This window comes from Hyperolius riggenbachi, chromosome 4 (assembly GCF_040937935.1).
Source record: "Hyperolius riggenbachi isolate aHypRig1 chromosome 4, aHypRig1.pri, whole genome shotgun sequence".
NCBI classification, from domain to species: Eukaryota; Metazoa; Chordata; class Amphibia; order Anura; family Hyperoliidae; genus Hyperolius; species Hyperolius riggenbachi.
In genome coordinates this window covers 116,832,043-116,852,366 of record NC_090649.1, presented here as the reverse complement: position 1 = coordinate 116,852,366, position 20,324 = coordinate 116,832,043, and the positions used below count along the sequence as shown (strand labels likewise).

Sequence of the window (20,324 nt, the reverse complement as noted above, 5' to 3'; positions counted from 1 at the left end):
TACTGCAGGCACATATACCTGGCTAACCTACACTGAAGGCACATATATAACTAGCAAACCTATACGGGGGGGGGCGCTAAGCTTAGCATTTGAAAATCGCCTGCCTCGGCGAATTTTAAAGTAGCTTGCGAGCCGAAAACGTGTGGGCACCCCTGCTCTAGAACATGCCTGACTGACAGGTGTATTGCTCTGTTTCTGGGAGATCCGGGGCCCTAAGGGGCACCAAGAGTGACTCAAAAGCTGCAAAAAATGGGTGTGGTCATGTCATGGAATGTGGGTGTGGTCATGGGTGGGGCAAAATGTACGTGAACATAGCAGTGGTGTAACTTAAATATATTATAAATAGGCAGTATTTTACATAAATAAGCCCATCACCTGGCTCTTATCTTGTCCTCGGTTGGCTGGCTTGTGTGCTTGGCTGGCGGTTATGCTGCGCTTGCTGGTGGTGATGCTATGGAGCTGGGCTGCCTGGCTGGTGGTGATGCTATGCTATGCTGTGCTGGCCTGGCTGGTAGTGATACTGTGCTAGCATTCCTGGCGGTGATTATGTGGCCTGGCTGGTGGTGATGCTGTGCTGGCCTGTTTGGCGGTGATGCTGTGCCGTTCTGGCTGGCGGTAATCAGGGCCGGCCCTAGACTTTTTGCCGCCTGAGGCAAAATTAGAAAAAATCGCAGGGAACCCCCCCCCCCCCCCCCCCCCGGGGGGCCGCCGTCCACTTACAATACAGTTGCAGAAAGTGACGTCAGTGGAGCGCACGCTGGAACGCCGAAAAGGTGAGTGATCCCCGCCCGTTGCCTCTTAATCATAGAGCTGGTACTTCAATTTTTAAAGCTGGAGGGGAGTGCAGATCGGGGGACCATGGTATGGGGGGGCTCCGGGGGAGAGGGGCGGCCAAGCCTTCCGGGGCTCTTCCCCACCTCCGGTGCCCCAGGAGGAGGTGGGGGCGACGACATTCTGGCTATCCCAGCCTGCATGGGAGACAGGGGGTTACAGAGCCTCCAGAGGGGGGACCCCACGCCATTTTTTTAAAAAAATTGACCACACTCTGAACATCAAAAAAAATTTAAATTTAAAAAAAAAAAATAACATTTTTATTTTTTATTTTTATTTAAATATTGTTTCCCACTATCTTTTTAACATATCCTGCAAATTTTGTGTTGCTAGGATTTAAGGGGCCTTTGCTATTAACTGCTAAAGTCGGCGGGAATTGTTTCCCTAAGAACTGTCATTATGGAATTTAAATGTATGCTTTTTTCTTTGAAATTTTAAAGAGGATCTGTAACGTCAAAACGTCCCCGGGGGGTACTCACCTCGGGTGGGGGAAGCCTCCGGATCCTAATGAGGCTTCCCATGCCATCCTCCGTCCCTCAGGGGTCTCGCTGCAGCCCTCGGTGAAAGATGACGTCAATATTTACCTTCCCAGCTCCTGCGCAGGCGCTCTGACGGCTGTCGGCTCCGAACTAGGCGGAAATACCCGATCGCCGTCGGGTCTGCTCTACTGCGCAGGCGCAAGTTTCCGGCGCCTGCGCAGTAGAGCGGACCCGACTGAGAACGGTATTTCCGTGTAGTTCGGAGCCGAAAGCAGCCACAGCGCCCCCGCTGGAGCCAGCAAAGGTAAATATTGAATTTACAGTCGGGTCTGTCGCCGACTGTTCGGAGGGCTGCAGCGAGACCCCTGTGGGACAGAGGACGGCGTGGGAAGCCTCATTAGGATCCAGAGGCTTCCCCCACCCGAGGTGAGTACCCCCCAGGGGATGTTTTTGAGGTTACAGAGTCTCTTTAAAATCGATTTTCTCAAAAAGTATTTTTGAAAAAAAAAATTTCTTCTTGTTCCCACTGTTCTTCTTAACATTCCCTGCAAATTTGGTGTTTCTGGCATTTAAAGGGGCTTTGCTATTAACCGCTAATGTCGGTGGGCGTTTAATTTTCCCACGGTCAGAAGGAGAAATTTAAAATCGATTTTCTAAAAAACTATAAGGTCTTTTTGAAAAAAAAAACGTTTCTTCTTGTTCCCAATTTTCTTCTTAAAGTGGATCCGAGGTGAACTTTTACTCATTGCATAATTGTGTTCTTTTCCTACTGTTTATAGGGCATTCCTCAAGCCAAATACTTTTTTGTTTTTGTTCTAATATTCTAATTCCCTATAAACTAAATAAACCACGTCCACAGGTTTTCAGAGAGCCTTGGCAGTAGCAAGGGCTAATGGGAGCTCAGTCTGGGCAGGAGGCGGAGGAGGTGTTACTAGCCAGAGATTTCAGAGGCAGAGGGGAGGAAGGAGGAGGGGGGATTAGGTTTTTTTCACAGGCTGAGTGCTCAAGATACAGATAAGCCTGCCTCTGTGTAATGTTTACAAACAACATGGCTGCTGTCCTTGTATCACAGGAAGAAATAATAATTTTCTATTAAAGCTGTTTGCAGCTAGATTTGCTGTGTAAACTATCTAAACTTTAGATGAGATATATAGACAAGTTACTTGTTATAGTTAGTTTTTCATCTCGGATCCGCTTTAACATAACCTGCAAATTTGGTGTTTCTAGCTTTTAAAGGGGCTTTGCTATTAAACATTAAATTCGGTGGGCAGACATTTTCCAAACGGCAGCAAAGCAGGGCTTAGAACGATAAATATCGTTCAAGCAGGACAAAAAAAGCAGGTTTTAAAACGATAAATTGTGTTCAGAAGGTCTGCGCCATTTTCTAACCTTAAAACGATAAATATCGTTTTACAATGAAAGTCTATCAGGCGCCTTTATTATCGGAACAGGCAAAAATGGCGCATAGCACCAACAGTATAAAAAGGGCGCAGGAGTAATTAATATAAAACAATATTTATCGTTTTATATCTTTAAAAACTTTAGGCAGCGGGACAGGCAGCGGGGTGCAGGGAGTAGGATTAGGCAGAGGATGTGTGCCGAGGGATACATTACCTAGTCCCAGCCGGCGATCACTCCTTCACTTCTGTTAGTTTTCAGGAATCCTGCATCCAGCCAATCACCATGCGGCTTCAGTTTCCGCATGGTGATTGCCTGGATGAGGACTCCTGCAAGCTAACTATGAAGTGAAGGAGCGATCGCCAGCCGGGACACAGTAATGTATACTAAAGCTACCTAATCCTCCCTCCACCTAATCCTACTTCCTTCACCCCGCTGCCTGGTGTCACGCTGCCTCTACCCCCCCCCGACCACCGCTGCCTCACTAGCCCCCATGCAATGGTGCACCGTTCTGCTAATAAATGTTTTATAAAACGTTATTTACCATCTTAATGTATTCACATAAAAACGGTAAATAGCATTTTATGATCGGCAGAACGGTGCACCATTAGTCACTCTGCTGCATTTTTAACTGTACCCATTATTGAATCGTCGGCGCCATGCGCCATTTTTCACTGATCCGAAAAAAAGCAGGTTTTAAAATGATAAATTACGTTCACAAGGTCTGCACTATTTTAACCTTTAAAACGATAAATATCGTTTTAAACAAATATCGGGCAGAAGGGGGCGCCATTATTTAACCAGTGCCATTTTTCACTGTATGCTACAAATCATCCATGGATCGCCTGTTACATTCGCCTATATGTAGGCATCTGGTGCATCAGTGGAAGTGGAGGTAGGTGGTCGGGCACCATAGGGGAGCATGCGATGGCTGTTTTGTGTCCTGCGGACACATTACATGTTACTATAGCAACACGCGCTTTATCAAAGTAACACGAGTCATACTTATTGTCAGTGGTGCTCAGCAAGATTTCGGATATCCGAAGTACCCAGATAATCCGAAATTTTTCCACTCTCCGAACTTTGAATAGCAATTCGTCGAGAGAGAGATGGAGAGAGAGATGGAGAGAGAGATGGAGAGAGAGATGGAGAGAGAGAGAGAGAGAGAGACTTTGGGAAGCATTTTAAGCCATTTCTTTGTTTATTGCACTTCAAAGAAAGTAGCCTCCACTTCCCGGCTCGAGTTTCAGCCAATTCCTTCAACCGGGGGTGGGGCTACACAAATACAAGGGGAATAAATACATAAAACTCCTCCCCTTTAACTCTCAGGTCCAAATGGGGAATCAAAAAGGAGGATGCAAAATTTTGCATCTGCATAAATTAAGCAATCATAAAATATAAAATGCAGCAAATAGCATAAATATACATAATTAAAACCGCCATAAAAATATATATTAGCACTGACACCAACTAGGAAAATAGTGCTAATTATGCAAGATAATAGATCAGATTATATAAGAGCCAAAGTTACATACAAAATTATTCATCTTTAATGAAGCAATTTAGATCAAAATTGGCATTAAGTACACTCGGGGATAATGTCTGTAACTGGAATATCCATCGGGTTTCCAATTGAGATAAAGCTTTGATAACACTGCCGCCTCTCCAATGTGGTTTAATAACGTCAATGCCATAGCATCTAATACCAGTGGGATCCTTGTTTTGAAATTTAGAGAAATGATCAGGTACACTATGTGCCTTTTATCTTTCTGCCAGTTCATCCCACATACTGCAAGCCACAGGGGCATTCCAGTACATATACGGCATTGATGGTAATGCATGTTATAAATTGATTGATCTTGAAGCTTCTTCCATTAGCCACAGAAACAAAAGAAGAAACTCCTTGTCCACCATATTTACATACTTTGCACACCTTTGGATTCCTGCATGGAAAAAAAACCCTTTAAAGTCGGGAATATAGAGCGTAAGCAATTTTTCACAAGCTTGTCCCCAAGGTTCTGGGGTCTCCTATAAATGATTTCGGGTTTCTCTGGTAGTTCTGGTCCAATAATGGGATCCTCTCTCAGTATTCCCCAATTTTCAGTAAAGAGCTTTTTGAACCTGTTATGACCCCGTGAGTATGTAGTCACAAAGGCAAATTCTGATTTTTCCTGTCTTCTTACGCCACTGGCAGTTTTTTCAATGAGTCTCACCTCTCTCCCCTCATTGAGTACCTTTATTCTCTCTTTGTATATTTCTTCCTCCATATATCCTTTTTCTACAAACTGTTCTTGTATGATACCTGATTGCATCCAGTAATCAGAGTCCTTAGTACAGTTCCTCTGAACTCTACAGAATTGTCCTCTTGGAATGTTCGGTAGCCAGGGACCGTGATGACATCTTGATGAGTCTATGTAGGAGTTCCTATCATCCTATCACTCTCTTTAAAATAGCACTTTGTGCTCAAATTGTTATCCTCAATGAATATATTTAGGTCTAGGAAAGTAACATCAGACTTACTGTAGGTAGTATTACCAGCAGTAATGGAAGAGTGAACAGAGGCGCCAGCAGGATAAAAGGTTCTAAAAAGCTTAAAATCCCTCAGGAGGTGGTGGTGGACACTGGACAGAGGTGCTTTAGGTGACCTTGAGACTATACTGTGTACTCCTATCTGTTTATTGCCTGAGGAAGCGGGAACATACCCGTTAAACGCATTGCACTGTTTGTTTTGGAATATATTAATAAACCTGTTGTCATAAAACTGGTGGTATCTTGTCTGCTTCGGGGTGGCGAGTCCCAGTGGCGTACCTAGGGCATTTGACACCCGGTGCTAGGTATTGAAAGACACCCCCCCCCCCCATGGTACACCACCGCGGCGAAAAATGGGCGTGGCTATGACCGGATGGGGCGGAGCTAATTTAAAAGTGCACCCAAGTTTTAGTCAACATTTCTCCAGAAAATTCACATCATTGCGCAGCTTTTCTCCAGAAAATACACAAAATGTCAGAAGCTTTCAACATAAAATACACGTAATGCGAGAACATTTCACCAGACATTACACGTTATGTGAGCAGATTTCACAAGAAAATACATTCAATCATGTCGGCAGATTTGACCAGAAAAAAATCATTCAATCTTGCGGCACATTTGACCAAAACATACACAATGTCAGCACCAGATTTCACCACAAAATACACAATATCGGTAGTTAAACTGACCACAAAATACACAATGACGGTAGTTAAACTGACCACAAAATACACAATGACGGTAGTTAAACTGACCACAAAATACACAATATCGGTAGTTAAACTGACCACAAAATACACAATGACGGTAGTTAAACTGACCACAAAATACACAATGACGGTAGTTAAACTGACCACAAAATACACAATGACGGTAGTTAAACTGACCACAAAATACACAATGTCGGCAGTTAAACTGACCACAAAATACACAATGTCGGCAGTTAATCTGACCACAAAATACACAATGTCGGTAGCAGATCTGACCACAAAATACACAATATCGGTAGCAGATTTGAGTGTTGGCAAGCTGATAGCCTGGTGGGTAGGTAGTGAAGGGTGAGCAGCCTGATTGCCTAGTGGGTAGGTGGGCAGCCTGCTGGGTAGGGGGCAGCAGTGGTGGGTAGGTGGGCAGCCTGCTGGGTAGCCTGGTGGGCAGGTGGGCAGCCTGGTGGGTAGGTGGGCAGCAGTGGTGGGTAGCATGGTGGGTAGCCTGGTGGGTAGGGGGCAGCAGTGGTGGGTAGGTGGCCAGCCTGCTGGGTAGCCTGGTGGGTAGGTGGGCAGCCTGCTGGGTAGCAGTGGTGGGTAGGTGGGCAGCAGTGGTGGGTAGGTGGGCAGCCTGCGGGGTAGCCTGGTGGGTAGGTGGGCAGCCTGCTGGGTAGCCTGGTGGGTAGGTGGGCAGAAGTGGTGCATAGGTGGGCAGCAGTGGTGGGTAGGTGGGCAGCAGTGGTGGGTAGCCTGGTGGGTAGGTGGGCAGCCTGCTGGGTAGCAGTGGTGGGTAGGTGGGCAGCAGTGGTGGGTAGGTGGGCAGCAGTGGTGGGTAGCCTGCTGGGTAGCCTGCTGGGTAGGTGGGCAGCAGTGGTGGGTAGGTGGGCAGCAGCGGTGGGTAGGTGGGCAGCAGTGGTGGGTAGCCTGCTGGGTAGCCTGGTGGGTAGGTGGGCAGCAGTGGTGGGTAGCCTGCTGGGTAGCCTGCTGGGTAGGTGGGCAGCAGTGGTGGGTAGGTGGGCAGCAGCGGTGGGTAGGTGGGCAGCAGCGGTGGGTAGGTGGGCAGCAGTGGTGGGTAGCCTGCTGGGTAGCCTGGTGGGTAGGTGGGCAGCAGTGGTGGGTAGGTGGGCAGCAGCGGTGGGTAGCCTGCTGGGTAGCCTGGTGGGTAGGTGGGCAGCAGTGGTGGGTAGGTGGGCAGCAGCGGTGGGTAGGTGGGCAGCAGTGGTGGGTAGCCTGCTGGGTAGGTGGGCAGCAGTGGTGGGTAGGTGGGCAGCAGCGGTGGGTGGCCGGTGCACCTGTAAAAGAAAAAAAAAACATTCACTTACCTGCAGATGAAACCTCTCTTCCGAATCGCAGGCAGCCTCTCTCTCCGCAGCTCCTCTTGAATGTCCGGCGCCGTCTCCTGCTGCGTCATCAGTGCAGGGCTACGGGAAGATGGCCGCCGACGCCCACACTGGAGACAAAAATAGACGGCAAGATGGCGTCGGCGGCCATCTTGCCGTCTATTTTTGTCTCCAGTGCGGGCGTCGGCGGCCATCTTCCCGTAGCCCTGCTCGGGTAAACTGAGGGCGGCTATCAGCCGCCCTGTCAGTGTCCGTTGCCGGCAATCGTGGAGGGGAAGCGCCGAAGGAGGGGACCCAGGTGAGGGAGATGTGGGGGGGTATTTCACCCCTCCCCGCCGACGCTGCCACCTCTCCTTCAGCGCTGCTTCCCCTCCTGTGTCATCAAGGCTTCTGGGGAGGCCTTGATGACACCCCCCCTGGAGCTGACACCCGGAGCGGAGCGCTCCTGGCCGCCCCATGGTAGGGACGCCACTGGCGAGTCCACCACCACCTCCTGAGGGATTTTAAGCTTTTTAGAACCTTTTATCCTGCTGGCGCCTCTGTTCACTCTTACATTACCAATATCCACCCCTGGTGGAGGGGTTGATGTCCATTTTTTTTTTATCTACAGAGAGCGACTTTAAATCCTGAGTGAGGACAGGTCAAATCTCCTCACCTGCCTATTAGTGTTGGGCGAACAGTGTTCGCCACTGTTCAGGTTCTGCAGAACATCACCCTGTTCGGGTGATGTTCGAGTTCGACCGAACACCTGATGGTGTATGGCCGAACTAAGAGCGCATGGCCGAACGTTCGGCTAGCGCTGTGATTGGCCGAACGGGTCACGTGGTTCGGACCCGAACGCGCTGTGATTGGCCGAACGGGTCACGTGGTTCGGGTAAATAAATACCCGATCCACGTCATTTCTCCGCCATTTGTCTGTGGGTTTAGCTTTGGGTAGGCAGGCAGGGTAGTTCTCTCTCCAGCCAGGCTAGCCAGGGTCCCCCCAGTCATTGTGTCGCTGCTGGGAACAGTAGTACACCGCTCACCCACACTATATAGCATTGTGTTTACTGCCACTCTGTGTACACCGCTCACCCACCACTGTATAGCATTGTGTTTACTGCCACTCTGTGTCTCTGCTGGGAACAGTAGTACACCGCTCACCCGCCACTGTATAGCATTGTGCTCTGTGTCGCTGCTGGGAACAGTAGTACACCGCTCACCCACCACTGTATAGCATTGTGCTCTGTGTCGCTGCTGGGAACAGTAGTACACCGCTCACCCACCACTGTATAGCATTGTGCTCTGTGTCGCTGCTGGGAACAGTAGTACACCGCTCACCCACCACTGTATAGCATTGTGCTCTGTGTCGCTGCTGGGAACAGCAGTACACCGCTCACCCACCACTGTATAGCATTGTGCTCTGTGTCGCTGCTGGGAATAGTAGTACACCGCTCACCCACCACTGTACAATCAATTTTCTCAAAAACTATAAGCTCTTTTTCAAATATTTTTTTTCCTCTTGTACGCACTCCCAAGGTGCACATACCCTGCAAATTTGGGGTATGTAGCATGTAAGGAAGCTTTACAAAGCACGAAAGTTCGGGTCCCCATTGACTTCCATTATGTTCGGAGTTCGGCGCGAACACCCGAACATCGTGGCCATGTTCGGCGAACCCGAACATCCAGGTGTTCGCCCAACACTACTGCCTATACAGTGGTTACCTAGGCGGTAACCCATGTTTGTGAGTATATACATTATATACTTTTCATTTCCAACTCCTTGTTTTGTATACTACACTATATCGGGCTCTCTGTATTTCTTTTGTCTTTATTATTACCAGCAGTAAGTGAATCAGGCCCATAGATGGATAGATATTTAGATATGCAGCAGATTTTTGTTTTCCAGCCTTTTCAGATTTCCTGAGAATTCCTTTTACTTTGTATGCAGTATTGCAGGAGTGCGGTGTAAGACAGTCAGCGGATATGGTAAAGGTGCTTCATACAAGGTGGGCCAGAAGATATCTGCCGGCACCAATCATGCCTGGAACATGGTGTATCTGGAAGAGAGATGGCACTTGCTGGACAGCACTTGGGGAGCTGGTCATAGTAGTATGGATGTAAGCACGTTTACCTTTTGGTAAGTTACATGTCTTTCATACAATAAACATAGGAAAGCACTAATTTCACAAAAAGAGACACAGGCTAACTTCTAATGACATGTGGCTCAGGGCAAACTTCACCTCTATGTGAGATTTGCTTGTAAAGAATCTTGACTGGGAGCAGGGGCGTAACTACTAAACATGGGCCACCCAGTGAAACTTTGGTGCCCCTCCCCCTATGTTCATACCCCTTCCCTTACCTCCCCTTGGTGTCCTATAAGGCCTTGGGGCCCATCTCACGAGGGTCATAAGACAAGTGTGGCCATAATGATCTTCACACCCATACCAAGTGCAGCCACAAAAACACCTGATCTCAAGTATAGTCCTCTGTATCGGAGAAAGGGAAGGTTAGTCGTTGGGGCTCCAAAACAGCTCTGGGCCCACTGCAACCACGGGGGCTGCTCCCCTCTAGTTACGTACCTTACTGGGAGATCTGGGGACCCAGCAGGCAGTGTACACAAATATTACATTTCTTGTTGAAATGTAATGAAAATCTGTGTTTCTAATTACTTATTAAGCCCCATTCACGCGCTCAACAGTGGTCTTTTATGCAGCACAATTGTCAAACAGCTTTTGTTGTGAAACAAGTTAAAACAACAAAAAAAAAAGGATTTTGCTATTGTTCAAAAAGCTGATAAGACTGATAAGAAGTCAATCCAACTGTTGGATTGACTCCTTATCAGTCTTATCAGCTGTTTGAACAATAGCAAAATATGTTTTTTTATCATTCTAATCTTTAATTAAATTGAAGGATAAAAAACAGACTGAGGCCCCCTGCACACTGCAAATCCGATTTGCGATCCCTATTTAAGTTTCTGATTTCCCTGAATGCTATCAAAACAAAAAGAAAACCACAGAAAAAACGCAGCATGTAGCACCGATTAAAAATCGCATATCGGAATCGCATGTAAAATGGCTTCAAAATCGCAAATCGGAATCAAAATCACATGTAGTGAGCAAGAGGCCTGTCACTGATGAAGGCTGTATACTCCAGACAGTTTGGCATCCAGTGTGGACTGGAATAATTATAGCAACGGTGGAGTTTAACTTTTCTGCAAAAAAATAAATCTTTACCTAGTCAAAGGCGCTACACTAGCATTAGCTCAACCAGATGGATCTGTCTGAATTCTAATAAGAACTGTATTACTTTAATTGTATTGTAATGTTACTTTAGTCTGAAATATTGCCTCAACATGGCATCCATTTTGAAAATGTTCTGCATTTACAGCAATATTGCATATGCTTAGAAATTGTTAGATTATAGTACAGCATGTCATCTGCTCACATTTTTAAGTAAAACTTCAGTTTAAAGTGGAAATAAAAATGTGAAATTTCATATATTAAAATTAGGAAGTTTAGCGCACATCCATTAAAGTCCTATTCAGTGCAAGTCCATTGCTATTGAAACGTCCATCGTTTCTTCCTTAATTGCCACCAATTTGTTCTATTCAAATCATATATGACAGATCCACCACCAAAGCACCAGTGGCGTAGCTACAAACCTCTGGGCCCCGATGCGGAATCTGGATGTGGGCCCCCCCCCCACGGCAACAACAACCCCCCCTCCCCCGGCAACACCCGACGCACACACATATCCGAATCCCTATAGCCAGCTATAGGTCCCCCCAGTATAGGTAGCCAGGCATAGGTACGCCAGTATAGTTGCCCCCGGTATAGGTTAGCCAGGTAGGTGCCTCCAGTATAGGTTAGATAGGCAGGCGCCGCCAGTACAGGTTAGCTAGGTGGGTGCCTCTAATATAGGTAGCCAGAATAGTTGCCCCCAGCATAGGTTAGATAGGTAGGTGCCCCCAGTATAGGTTAGTTAGGTAGGTGCCTCCAATATAGGTAGCCAGTATAGTTGCCACCTGTATAGGCTAGCTAGGTGCCCCGAATACAGGTTATACAATTAAGTGCCCCCAGGTTAGATAGGTAGGTGCCCCCCAGTATAGGTTAGATTAGGTAGCTGCCCCCCAGTATAGGTTAGATGAGGTAGGTGCCCCCCAGGATAGGTTAGGTAGCTGCCCCCCAGGATAGATTAGGTAGCTTTCCCCCAGGATAGGTTAGAGTAGGTAGCTGCCCCCCCGGATAGGTTAGAGTAGGTAGCTGCCCCCCAGGATAGGTTAGGTAGGTAGCTGGCCCCCCAGGATAGGTTAGGTAGGTAGCTGGCCCCCCCAGGATAGGTTAGGTAGGTAGCTGGCCCCCCAGGATAGGTTAAGTAGGTAGCTGCCCCCCCAGGATAGGTTAGGTAGCTGCCCCCCCAGGATAGGTTAGGTAGCTGCCCCCCCAGGATAGCTTAGGTAGGTAGCTGCCCCCCAGGATAGGTTAGGTAGGTAGCTGGCCCCCCAGGATAGGTTAGGTAGGTAGCTGGCCCCCCAGGATAGGTTAGGTAGGTAGCTGGCCCCCCAGGATAGGTTAGGTAGGTAGCTGGCCCCCCAGGATAGGTTAGGTAGGTAGCTGGCCCCCCAGGATAGGTTAGGTAGGTAGCTGGCCCCCCAGGATAGGTTAGGTAGGTAGCTGCCCCCCAGTATAGGTTAGGTAGGTAGCTGGCCCCCCAGGATAGGTTAGGTAGGTAGCTGGCCCCCCAGGATAGGTTAGGTAGGTAGCTGGCCCCCCAGGATAGGTTAGGTAGGTAGCTGGCCCCCAGGATAGGTTAGGTAGGTAGCTGGCCCCCCAGGATAGGTTAGGTAGGTAGCTGGCCCCCCAGGATAGGTTAGGTAGGTAGCTGGCCCCCCAGGATAGGTTAGGTAGGTAGCTGGCCCCCCAGGATAGGTTAGGTAGGTAGCTGGCCCCCAGGATAGGTTAGGTAGGTAGCTGGCCCCCCAGGATAGGTTAGGTAGGTAGCTGGCCCCCCAGGATAGGTTAGGTAGGTAGCTGACCCCCCAGGATAGGTTAGGTAGGTAGCTGGCCCCCCAGGATAGGTTAGGTAGGTAGCTGGCCCCCCAGGATAGGTTAGGTAGGTAGCTGGCCCCCCAGGGTAGGTTAGGTGGGTAGCTGCCCCCCAGGATAGGTTAGGTAGGTAGCTGGCCCCCCAGGGTAGGTTAGGTAGGTAGGTAGGTCGCTAGCTGCCCTCTCCCTCCCTTCCTCTCCCCTTCAGATGCAGAGTGCGCAGCGCACGGAAGCGCTGTAGGCGGAACTCACCTCCGTCCCTGCGCCGCTGGTCTCCTCCCGCTCTGTATAGATGTTGTTACACACTGCTTCCTGTTTAGCCGGAAGCAGTGTGTAACAGCATCTATGCAGAGCGGGAGGAGACCAGCGGCGCTTGGAACGCAGGCAGGTGAGTTCTGCCTACAGCGCTTCCGTGCGCCGCGCACTCTGCATCTGAGGGGGGGGGGGGGGCCGGGGAGAGGTCGGGCTGCCCTCCCCACGGCTGCAGCTCCCCCCTCCCAATAACGCACGCAGGGATCTCCGAGACGAGTCCAAACGGACATGGGCCCCCCGGGCCCCTTCCCTGCCTCTTCAGGAGCCGGGCCCGGTCGCCGAGGCGACCGTTGCGACCACAGGCCCTACGCCCCTGCAAAGCACCCTGCTGGAAACAGACTCACCAGATATCTCTGACCACTGCTAGACTATGCCAGATATGCACAATATCCAGGAAGCCTTGGAGCCTCAGGATCCCGGTGCCAGTGTAATGCTGGGAATACGTCTGCAGAAGACTCGTCTTCTGTTTTTGGACTGCGCTGATCAATTATAATTTATAATGCTGGGAATACACCATACGTTTTTGAGGCAGATAGATGGTTCGATAGATCATTTCTGACATGTCCGATTTCACTTTCGATTGTTTTACCGCTCAATTTCTGATAGAAGTAAATGGAAATTGATAAGAAAAGATAACAGAATCGAGCGGGTAATCAAGCGGAAAAATGAATCGAAACGCGATCGAACAGCAAATCGAATGCAAAAACGCATTGTGTATTCCCAGCATTAGTGGTTGATTTCAGGTGCCAGAGCGATTTCATGCATGACTTGTGCCTTAGCAATCTATTCCTTGCATGCCAGATACCTCAAAAAAACAGAGCTCTCATAGCGTGATACAGTTAAAAGCATTAAAACCTTTATTATAAAAACCACTCACGTGATCTTCAAGTGTGTGTTCTCCCTATCGATTTCGACTCTGCCTCGTCACTCATCAGGGGCACTGATGGGTGTGTGCGTTGTGTGCCCCTGATGAGTCATGAGGCAGTGACGAAATCGATAGGGCAGAGAATGGATGTATCAGGAAGTGGACGGTGGTGGTGGCAGTGAATGAAGGTCGAGAGCGTTTCTCTGTATATGGTGGAATAGCGGTGGAGAGGAGTTGCAGTGCAGGTAAGCCCAGCTTAGGCAACGGGGGAGAGCCAGTCCTAAAACTCTATGCGGACACACACTTGAAGATTATGTGAGAGTTTTTTATAATAAAGGTTTTAATGCTTTTAAAGGACATCCGAGGTGAAAATAAAATGATGAGAAAAACAATTGTATCTTTCCTCCTTCTCCTAATAATGACTTTGTTTTAGACATCCTAGTGTTTTATCTTCTATTTAAGTCAAGTTATTAAGTTTGTACTGTTTCATTGTCTCTGCTCAATAACACCTTTATTGAAGTATGTCAGAGCTCAAATCTACGAATTATTTACCATTTTTATCTCTTTCCTGTTCTCAGAAGCTATTTACTGACAGTAAAGTGGTTTATGGCTGTAATTACTGATCAGTGAGGGTTATGCTATAGTCTGACCCAGTCCCGACCCGGTCACTTGCATACCTGATGTTTAACTTTTTCAGACAGAGAAAGAAAAAAAGGAACACAGCCTAGTAATTTGTGTGCTTTGCACTGTACATACACATGTCTATCTCATCATGTCACATGTCACCTCGTTTGTCCTTTATTGTATCACGCTATGTGAGGTCTGTTTTTTTGAGGTATTTGGCATGCAAGGAATGGATTGCTAATGGCCCATACTCACGGGCAGCAGAAGTGGCCTGTCGCCAGCACACGTGAGCGTGCGGGCGACAGCTCCTCGCCAGGTCCCTCCGCGTACACACGCAGAAGAGGGACCAGCGGCTCGACGGAAGCTGTCGCCGACGTTCCTCCTCCCCCCGCCGGAAGCTCTGCATACCTCAATGGAGATTGCTGTCGCTAGTCCGCGTACTCACGCGGACTAGCGACAGCTGCGGCGGCGACTGTCGCCAGGCGATTGAACATTTCAATCGCCTGGCGACATCAGCGACGGGCGACAGTTCGGGGTGCGCGACGTTCAACGGCCCATACTCACGGGCGACCTGTCGCCGCAACACGCGCGCGCCGCGTGTTGCGGCGACATTTGTAGCCCGTGAGTATGGGCCATAAGGCACAAGTCATCCATGAAATCGCTCTGTTACCTGAAGTCAACCACTAACACTGGCAATGGGATCCTGAGGCTCCAAGGCTTCCTGATATTGTGCATATCTGGCCAGTCTAGCAGTGGTCAGAGATATCTGGTGAGTCTGTTTCCAGCAGGGTGCTTTTGGTAGTAGATCTGTGTTATATGATTTAAAATAGAACAAATTGGTGGCAATTAAGGAAGAAGCGATGGACTTTCCAATAGCAATGGACTTGCATTGAATAGGGCTTTAATGGATGTGCGCTAAACCTCTTTATGTTTATATATGAAATGGGTTTTGCCTAAACCAAGTCGGAACGCTCTCTGGTGGACTATTCTAATTTGTTTAACTGTAGCGCTTTGATATTTAATGGTGTTAAAAATGTAACATTGTTTTCAGTTTGGACATGGTCAGATTCTTTGTCATTAGTTGTTTTTAAAATATCTTGAAGTTTTGATCTTCAAATTGTTAAATGGGCCTCTGTTTATACTGTATTCTCCAGTCACTTTTTTCATTCCAATTCCAGGGAGAGGGGGGGACCCGACCTGACAGTTTGCTGTTTGTGAATCTCGTTACATTGTGGGTTTTTCCAACTGCCAACAGTACCAAGCAAGCAATATCTCCCCCTGTGCAATGGGCAAACACTGACTCAATAATCTATTAATATATATTGTACAAATAAGCAATTTTATTATGTTATTTTTTTTACTACAGTTCCTTTTTAAGTTTCAACCCCCCCCCCCCAAAAAAAAAAAACAAAAAAAAACAAAAAAAACAAAAGGACAAACAAAAAAATCCCCTCTTCTTCTTGTGTCTTCTAGTTATGATGAGTTTTATTTCCTCACCCACCCGGCGCTCTTCATAGGGGACCATATCCCTGAGTCGGCAGACTGTCAGTTGCTGGAAACGCCGCTGTCTCTGAAGCAGTTTGAGAGGAGTGCTTACATCCGCAGTAACTTTTACAGTTTAGGACTGGTGTCCTGCCAGCCCCAGACAACAATTGTTGAAGCAGGTAATACAAGATTAATAGTGTTCAAGCCCAGATTTACTTTGCCACATCTTTCATTGTCAGTAAAGCTTAATAGAGGACTATGCCATTACTTACTCAACATTTATATTAGTTGCAGCCGTTTAGTTATGTGACCCCTTCAAAAACCAAATAGCTGCTAAGAGTGTAAAGGCCTGTGCACACTTGATAGATGTCACCCTATGGGGATTGGGACCGGATCCCTCAGGCGCCATTGCTGCGTAGATGGTGTAGAGACGTATAGTTAGCCTACATTATATCTACGCATTGCATTGCAATGTGTGTGTGTGGAGGGGGGGACAACAGAGCATGGCTGAGGTGATGCAATGCAGTGGCGGGTGCTGCGAGTACAAAGCTGCTAGTTTCATTAAGACATGGGTGAATGGTAATTTTAACACCTAAATGGGCACTATTAATTAACATAATAAAGATCGCCTGAATAGCATAACGATGAATGGTTAGTACTTTTTATGAGCTAATTAAAGGGAACCTGAGACAGGGGGTGGGGATAATAAAAGATTATACATACCTTGGTCTTTCTCCAGCCTCCTCCAGGCTGAACGCTTCCTTGCCGCCCTTCTGTGCCGCTTGGGTATCCTCCGCAATTTAGCCTCAAAAGTCCTCAGTCTAGGACGTACTGCGCATGCCTCATAGAGCTTCCATTGCCGGGAGCGCAGGCGCAGAACACTCCTGGCTACGGGAACGTGACGCTGGAGTGCCCATGGCCGATACTGCTCTTGCGCCGACAGGCCCTCAGCCTGGAGGGGGCTAGTGGAAGACCCAGGTATGTATAATTTCTTATAACCCCCTTCTCCCCCCCCCTGCACACACACACACACACACACACACACACACACACACACACACACACACACACACACACACCACCTCAGATACTCTTTAAAGTGGACTTGAACTCTTCAACAGGACAGAAGGAAAACCGAGAAATGCACCCTGTATGTATTTAGAGAGTTTAGTTTGTCTAGCTTCCCCTCATCTGTGTCTAATCACAAGTTGTAATTTGATCATTTCCCTGTGTCAGCTGGCTGCCTTGACAGAGCAGCGAATTGGTAAACACAGGATGTTAACAATATGTCTGCTTCCATGAAACAGGAAGTAGAAACAGTGCAGATTTATTGCTGGATTGGTATCAGCTGTAACAAAGACATGTTTTTCTTTAAAGGTTATTATGCTGTTGCATATCTTTTAGAGCAGAGAGAAAGTTCTGCGTTCAGGGTGGCATTAAGCTGTAATTGTTTTGATTTGGTCTGTTGTGATTGTCACAATTCATATGGATTTCCAGGACAATATTCCAAAGACCCAGGCTTCACACAAACAGTATTTTTTTTTGTGGCTTCGGGGGCCAGCGTCTCTGGGGCCCGCACAGGGCCGGTTTTATGGGCGCAGAGCAGGATGGGGGAGAAGTGGTCACATACAGCCACAGGGAGGGGGCCTGACTTCCCGCTCCCTCACCTGGGACCAACTTCAGCACTCTTCCCTCCAGTAATTAGAGCAGTGGCTGGGCAGGGAGACTCACCTTTTCTGCATTCCATGTTCTGAAGTGCCAATTGCCGCTGGACTTCTCTGTCTCCGCCACTCTCTACTTCCTATACTGGAGGCACCTAAACCAGGCTACCTATACTGGGGACACCTATACCAGGCTACCTATACTGGGGGCACCTATACCAGGCTACCTATACTGGGGACACCTATACCAGGCTACCGATACTGGGGACACCTATACCAGGCTACCTATACTGGGGACACCTATACCAGGCTACCTATACTGGGGACACCTATACTAGGCTGCCGATACTGGGGACACCTATACCAGGCTACCTATACTGGGGACACCTATACTAGGCTACCTATACTGGGGGCACCTATACCAGGCTACCTATACTGGGGACACCTATACCAGGCTACCTATACTGGGGACACCTATACCAGGCTGCCGATACTGGGGGCACCTATACCAGGCTACCTATACTGGGTACACCTATACCAGGCTACCTATACTGGGGACACCTATACCAGGCTACCTATACTGGGGACACCTATACTGGGGACACCTATACCAGGCTACCTATACTGGGGGCACCTATACCAGGCTACCTATACTCGGGACACTTATACCAGGCTACCTATACTGGGGGAACCTATACCAGGCTAACTATACTGGGGCACCTATACTAGGATACGGATACTGGTGGCACCTATACTAGGCTGTCTATACTGGGGGCACCTATACCAGCTTACCTACACTGGGGGCACCTATACCTGGCTGCCTATACAGGAGACACTCCTGCTGTGTTTATATGGTTTTCTTGCCAGGGACTGGGACCTCCCTGAGGTGTAGCTATCCTTTAATTCAGAAATGACGTTAATTATTGTATACCTACTTCACTAATTGTCTTGTTTGTGAAATTGCTGCAAATCTCATCCATTTTAGTTATACTTGTCTTCTGTGTGCAGTGAAAGGGAAGGCCTCCATTCAGTTGGAAAGTTGGAAAAATCTCAAATTCTCTTTCAATCTCAATGGACAAGATGAACCTGGTATACTGACATTGCTGGACAATGGAATGAAGCTTGATGTTTACCCTCAAACCACTGGTCAGCATGTGCTAAATATTTATGCCAAAAGAGGAGACTCTGAGGGAAGCCTAGAGCATGTGTTGGAATACCAGCTTGAGTGCAAACACATTGACAGCAACATGAAGATTCCAAAATGTCTTTCCCAACCTGTGGGCCCCAGTTGGTTGTGTGAGCAAGCTGGATTAACTAATCCCTCCCACCCAGATCCCATCATTTACACAGAGGACGGCTCCTTCACTGTTAGCTTCCTGATGAAGCAGAAATTGTATTTTTTATGTTCTTTAAAATCTGACGAGGTAAAAATGACACCAGAGATGGAAAACGAACACACCCTCAAAAAACAGACAGACGACAAAGTGGAGATGAAGGTTCACCTTCCTAAGACCGGAACTTATGTTTTAAAAATTTACATCAAGCCTCATACTAGTGAGAATGAAAAGTATAATTATATATGTAACTACCTCATTATTTGTGCCAATCAAGCTGTAAAGTGGCCAAAGTTTCCACTTTTGTATGGTAATTGGGCTGAGAATTATGAACTGGTGCAGCCTCTAGAGGGCGTACTACCTAAATATACCAACATCCCTTTCACACTGTACATTCCTGATGTGGCTGCAGTGCGTGTTGATGGGCAAGAGAGTGTTCCATTGACCCTCTCTGACAATGGTTACTGGGAAGGAATGTACAATACTGCCGATAACACAGAGCTTATTGTTGTGATCAAAGAAAAAAATGAGCAAAAGGTTTGGTATCATCTTATAAAATATAACGTCACAAACCAAGCAAGCTGATATTAACTGAGGACGCAGCATAGCAAACATTTTAGTGGTTTGTTTTTGTAATATGAATATATATTTTTTCAGCACAAAGATCCTTTTAGCACTTTGTAAGTGACCCGGCCCAAAATGTTTCTCCAAAAATGTAATGTATCTAGTGGCGGGATGAAATAAGGCAATAAGGCACAGATACCTAAGTGTCCTTCCTCCACCTTCCCAAATAGGCAGTTTCTTAAGAGACACTGAAGCGAAAAAAAAATGATGATATTATGATTTGTATGTGTAGTACAGCTAAGAAAAAAAACATTAAGATCAGATACATCAGTGTAATTGTTTCCAGTACAGGAAGAGTTGAGAAACTCCAGTTGTTATCTCTATGCAAACAAGCCATTAAGCTCTCCGACTAAGTTAGTCGCGGAGAGGGCTGTTATCTGACTTTTATTATCTCAACTGTTCCTGGACTATTTACTTTTCCTCTGCTAGAGGAGAGGTCATTACTTCACAGACTGCTCTGAAAGACTCATTTTGAATGCTGAGTGTTGTGTAATCTGCACATATTATAGAGTGATGCAATGTTAGAAAAAACACTATATACCTGAAAATAAAAATATGAGAATATTTTCTTTGCTGCTAATCTTCTAGTAATTATTCATATTACACAACCAATTCATTATATCATATATTTTTTTTCGCTTCAGTGTCTCTTTACATGTGCTGTACACACACACTCTCTCTCACCGCACAATCACAAACATACAGGGCCGCCTTCAGGCCATCACAGGGGGGACTACTGTATGGGGCCCGAGTGAATCTGGGGCCCAGCAAACAGTGCCACACATGTGCCCCAGCTGCAGTCTGTGTCTTTCCGTGTCTGTCCTTCTGGCTGCCCATTAATGTAGTGAGTGGTACATTACCTTAGTCAGTTAGTGAATAAAATAAACCTGAGACAAACAGGAGAAAAGGATTTTTACTTACCTGGGGCTCCTTCCAGACCCATGGGGAAAGCCTTGGCCACAGTCGGCGAGGAGAGGGGAAGTTCCCCCTCTCCTTCACCTCGGGGCTCTCTCCTCTGCGCTCCCCTCCAGCTAGTTACAGTGTGGGCAGCGGGCAGCGGCGGTCAGATACATACCTTCTTCCTTGCGTTCCACCGCATACTCCTCGC

The 20,324-nt window shown here is 47.5% G+C and overlaps 1 protein-coding gene across 1 annotated transcript in view; it reads left to right on the top strand.

Annotated features, from left to right (window-relative positions):
• LOC137504695 (kyphoscoliosis peptidase-like) overlaps positions 1-19,373 on the top strand; it is a 37,899-nt gene extending 18,526 nt beyond the window's left edge. The window contains exons 5-7 of the mRNA XM_068233279.1: positions 9,215-9,403; positions 15,586-15,776; positions 18,267-19,373. Coding sequence (XP_068089380.1) covers positions 9,215-9,403; positions 15,586-15,776; positions 18,267-19,177 — 1,291 coding nt within the window. The 3' untranslated portion in view covers positions 19,178-19,373. The remainder of the gene's footprint in view (positions 1-9,214; positions 9,404-15,585; positions 15,777-18,266) is intronic.
• Positions 19,374-20,324: the final 951 nt, after the last annotated feature.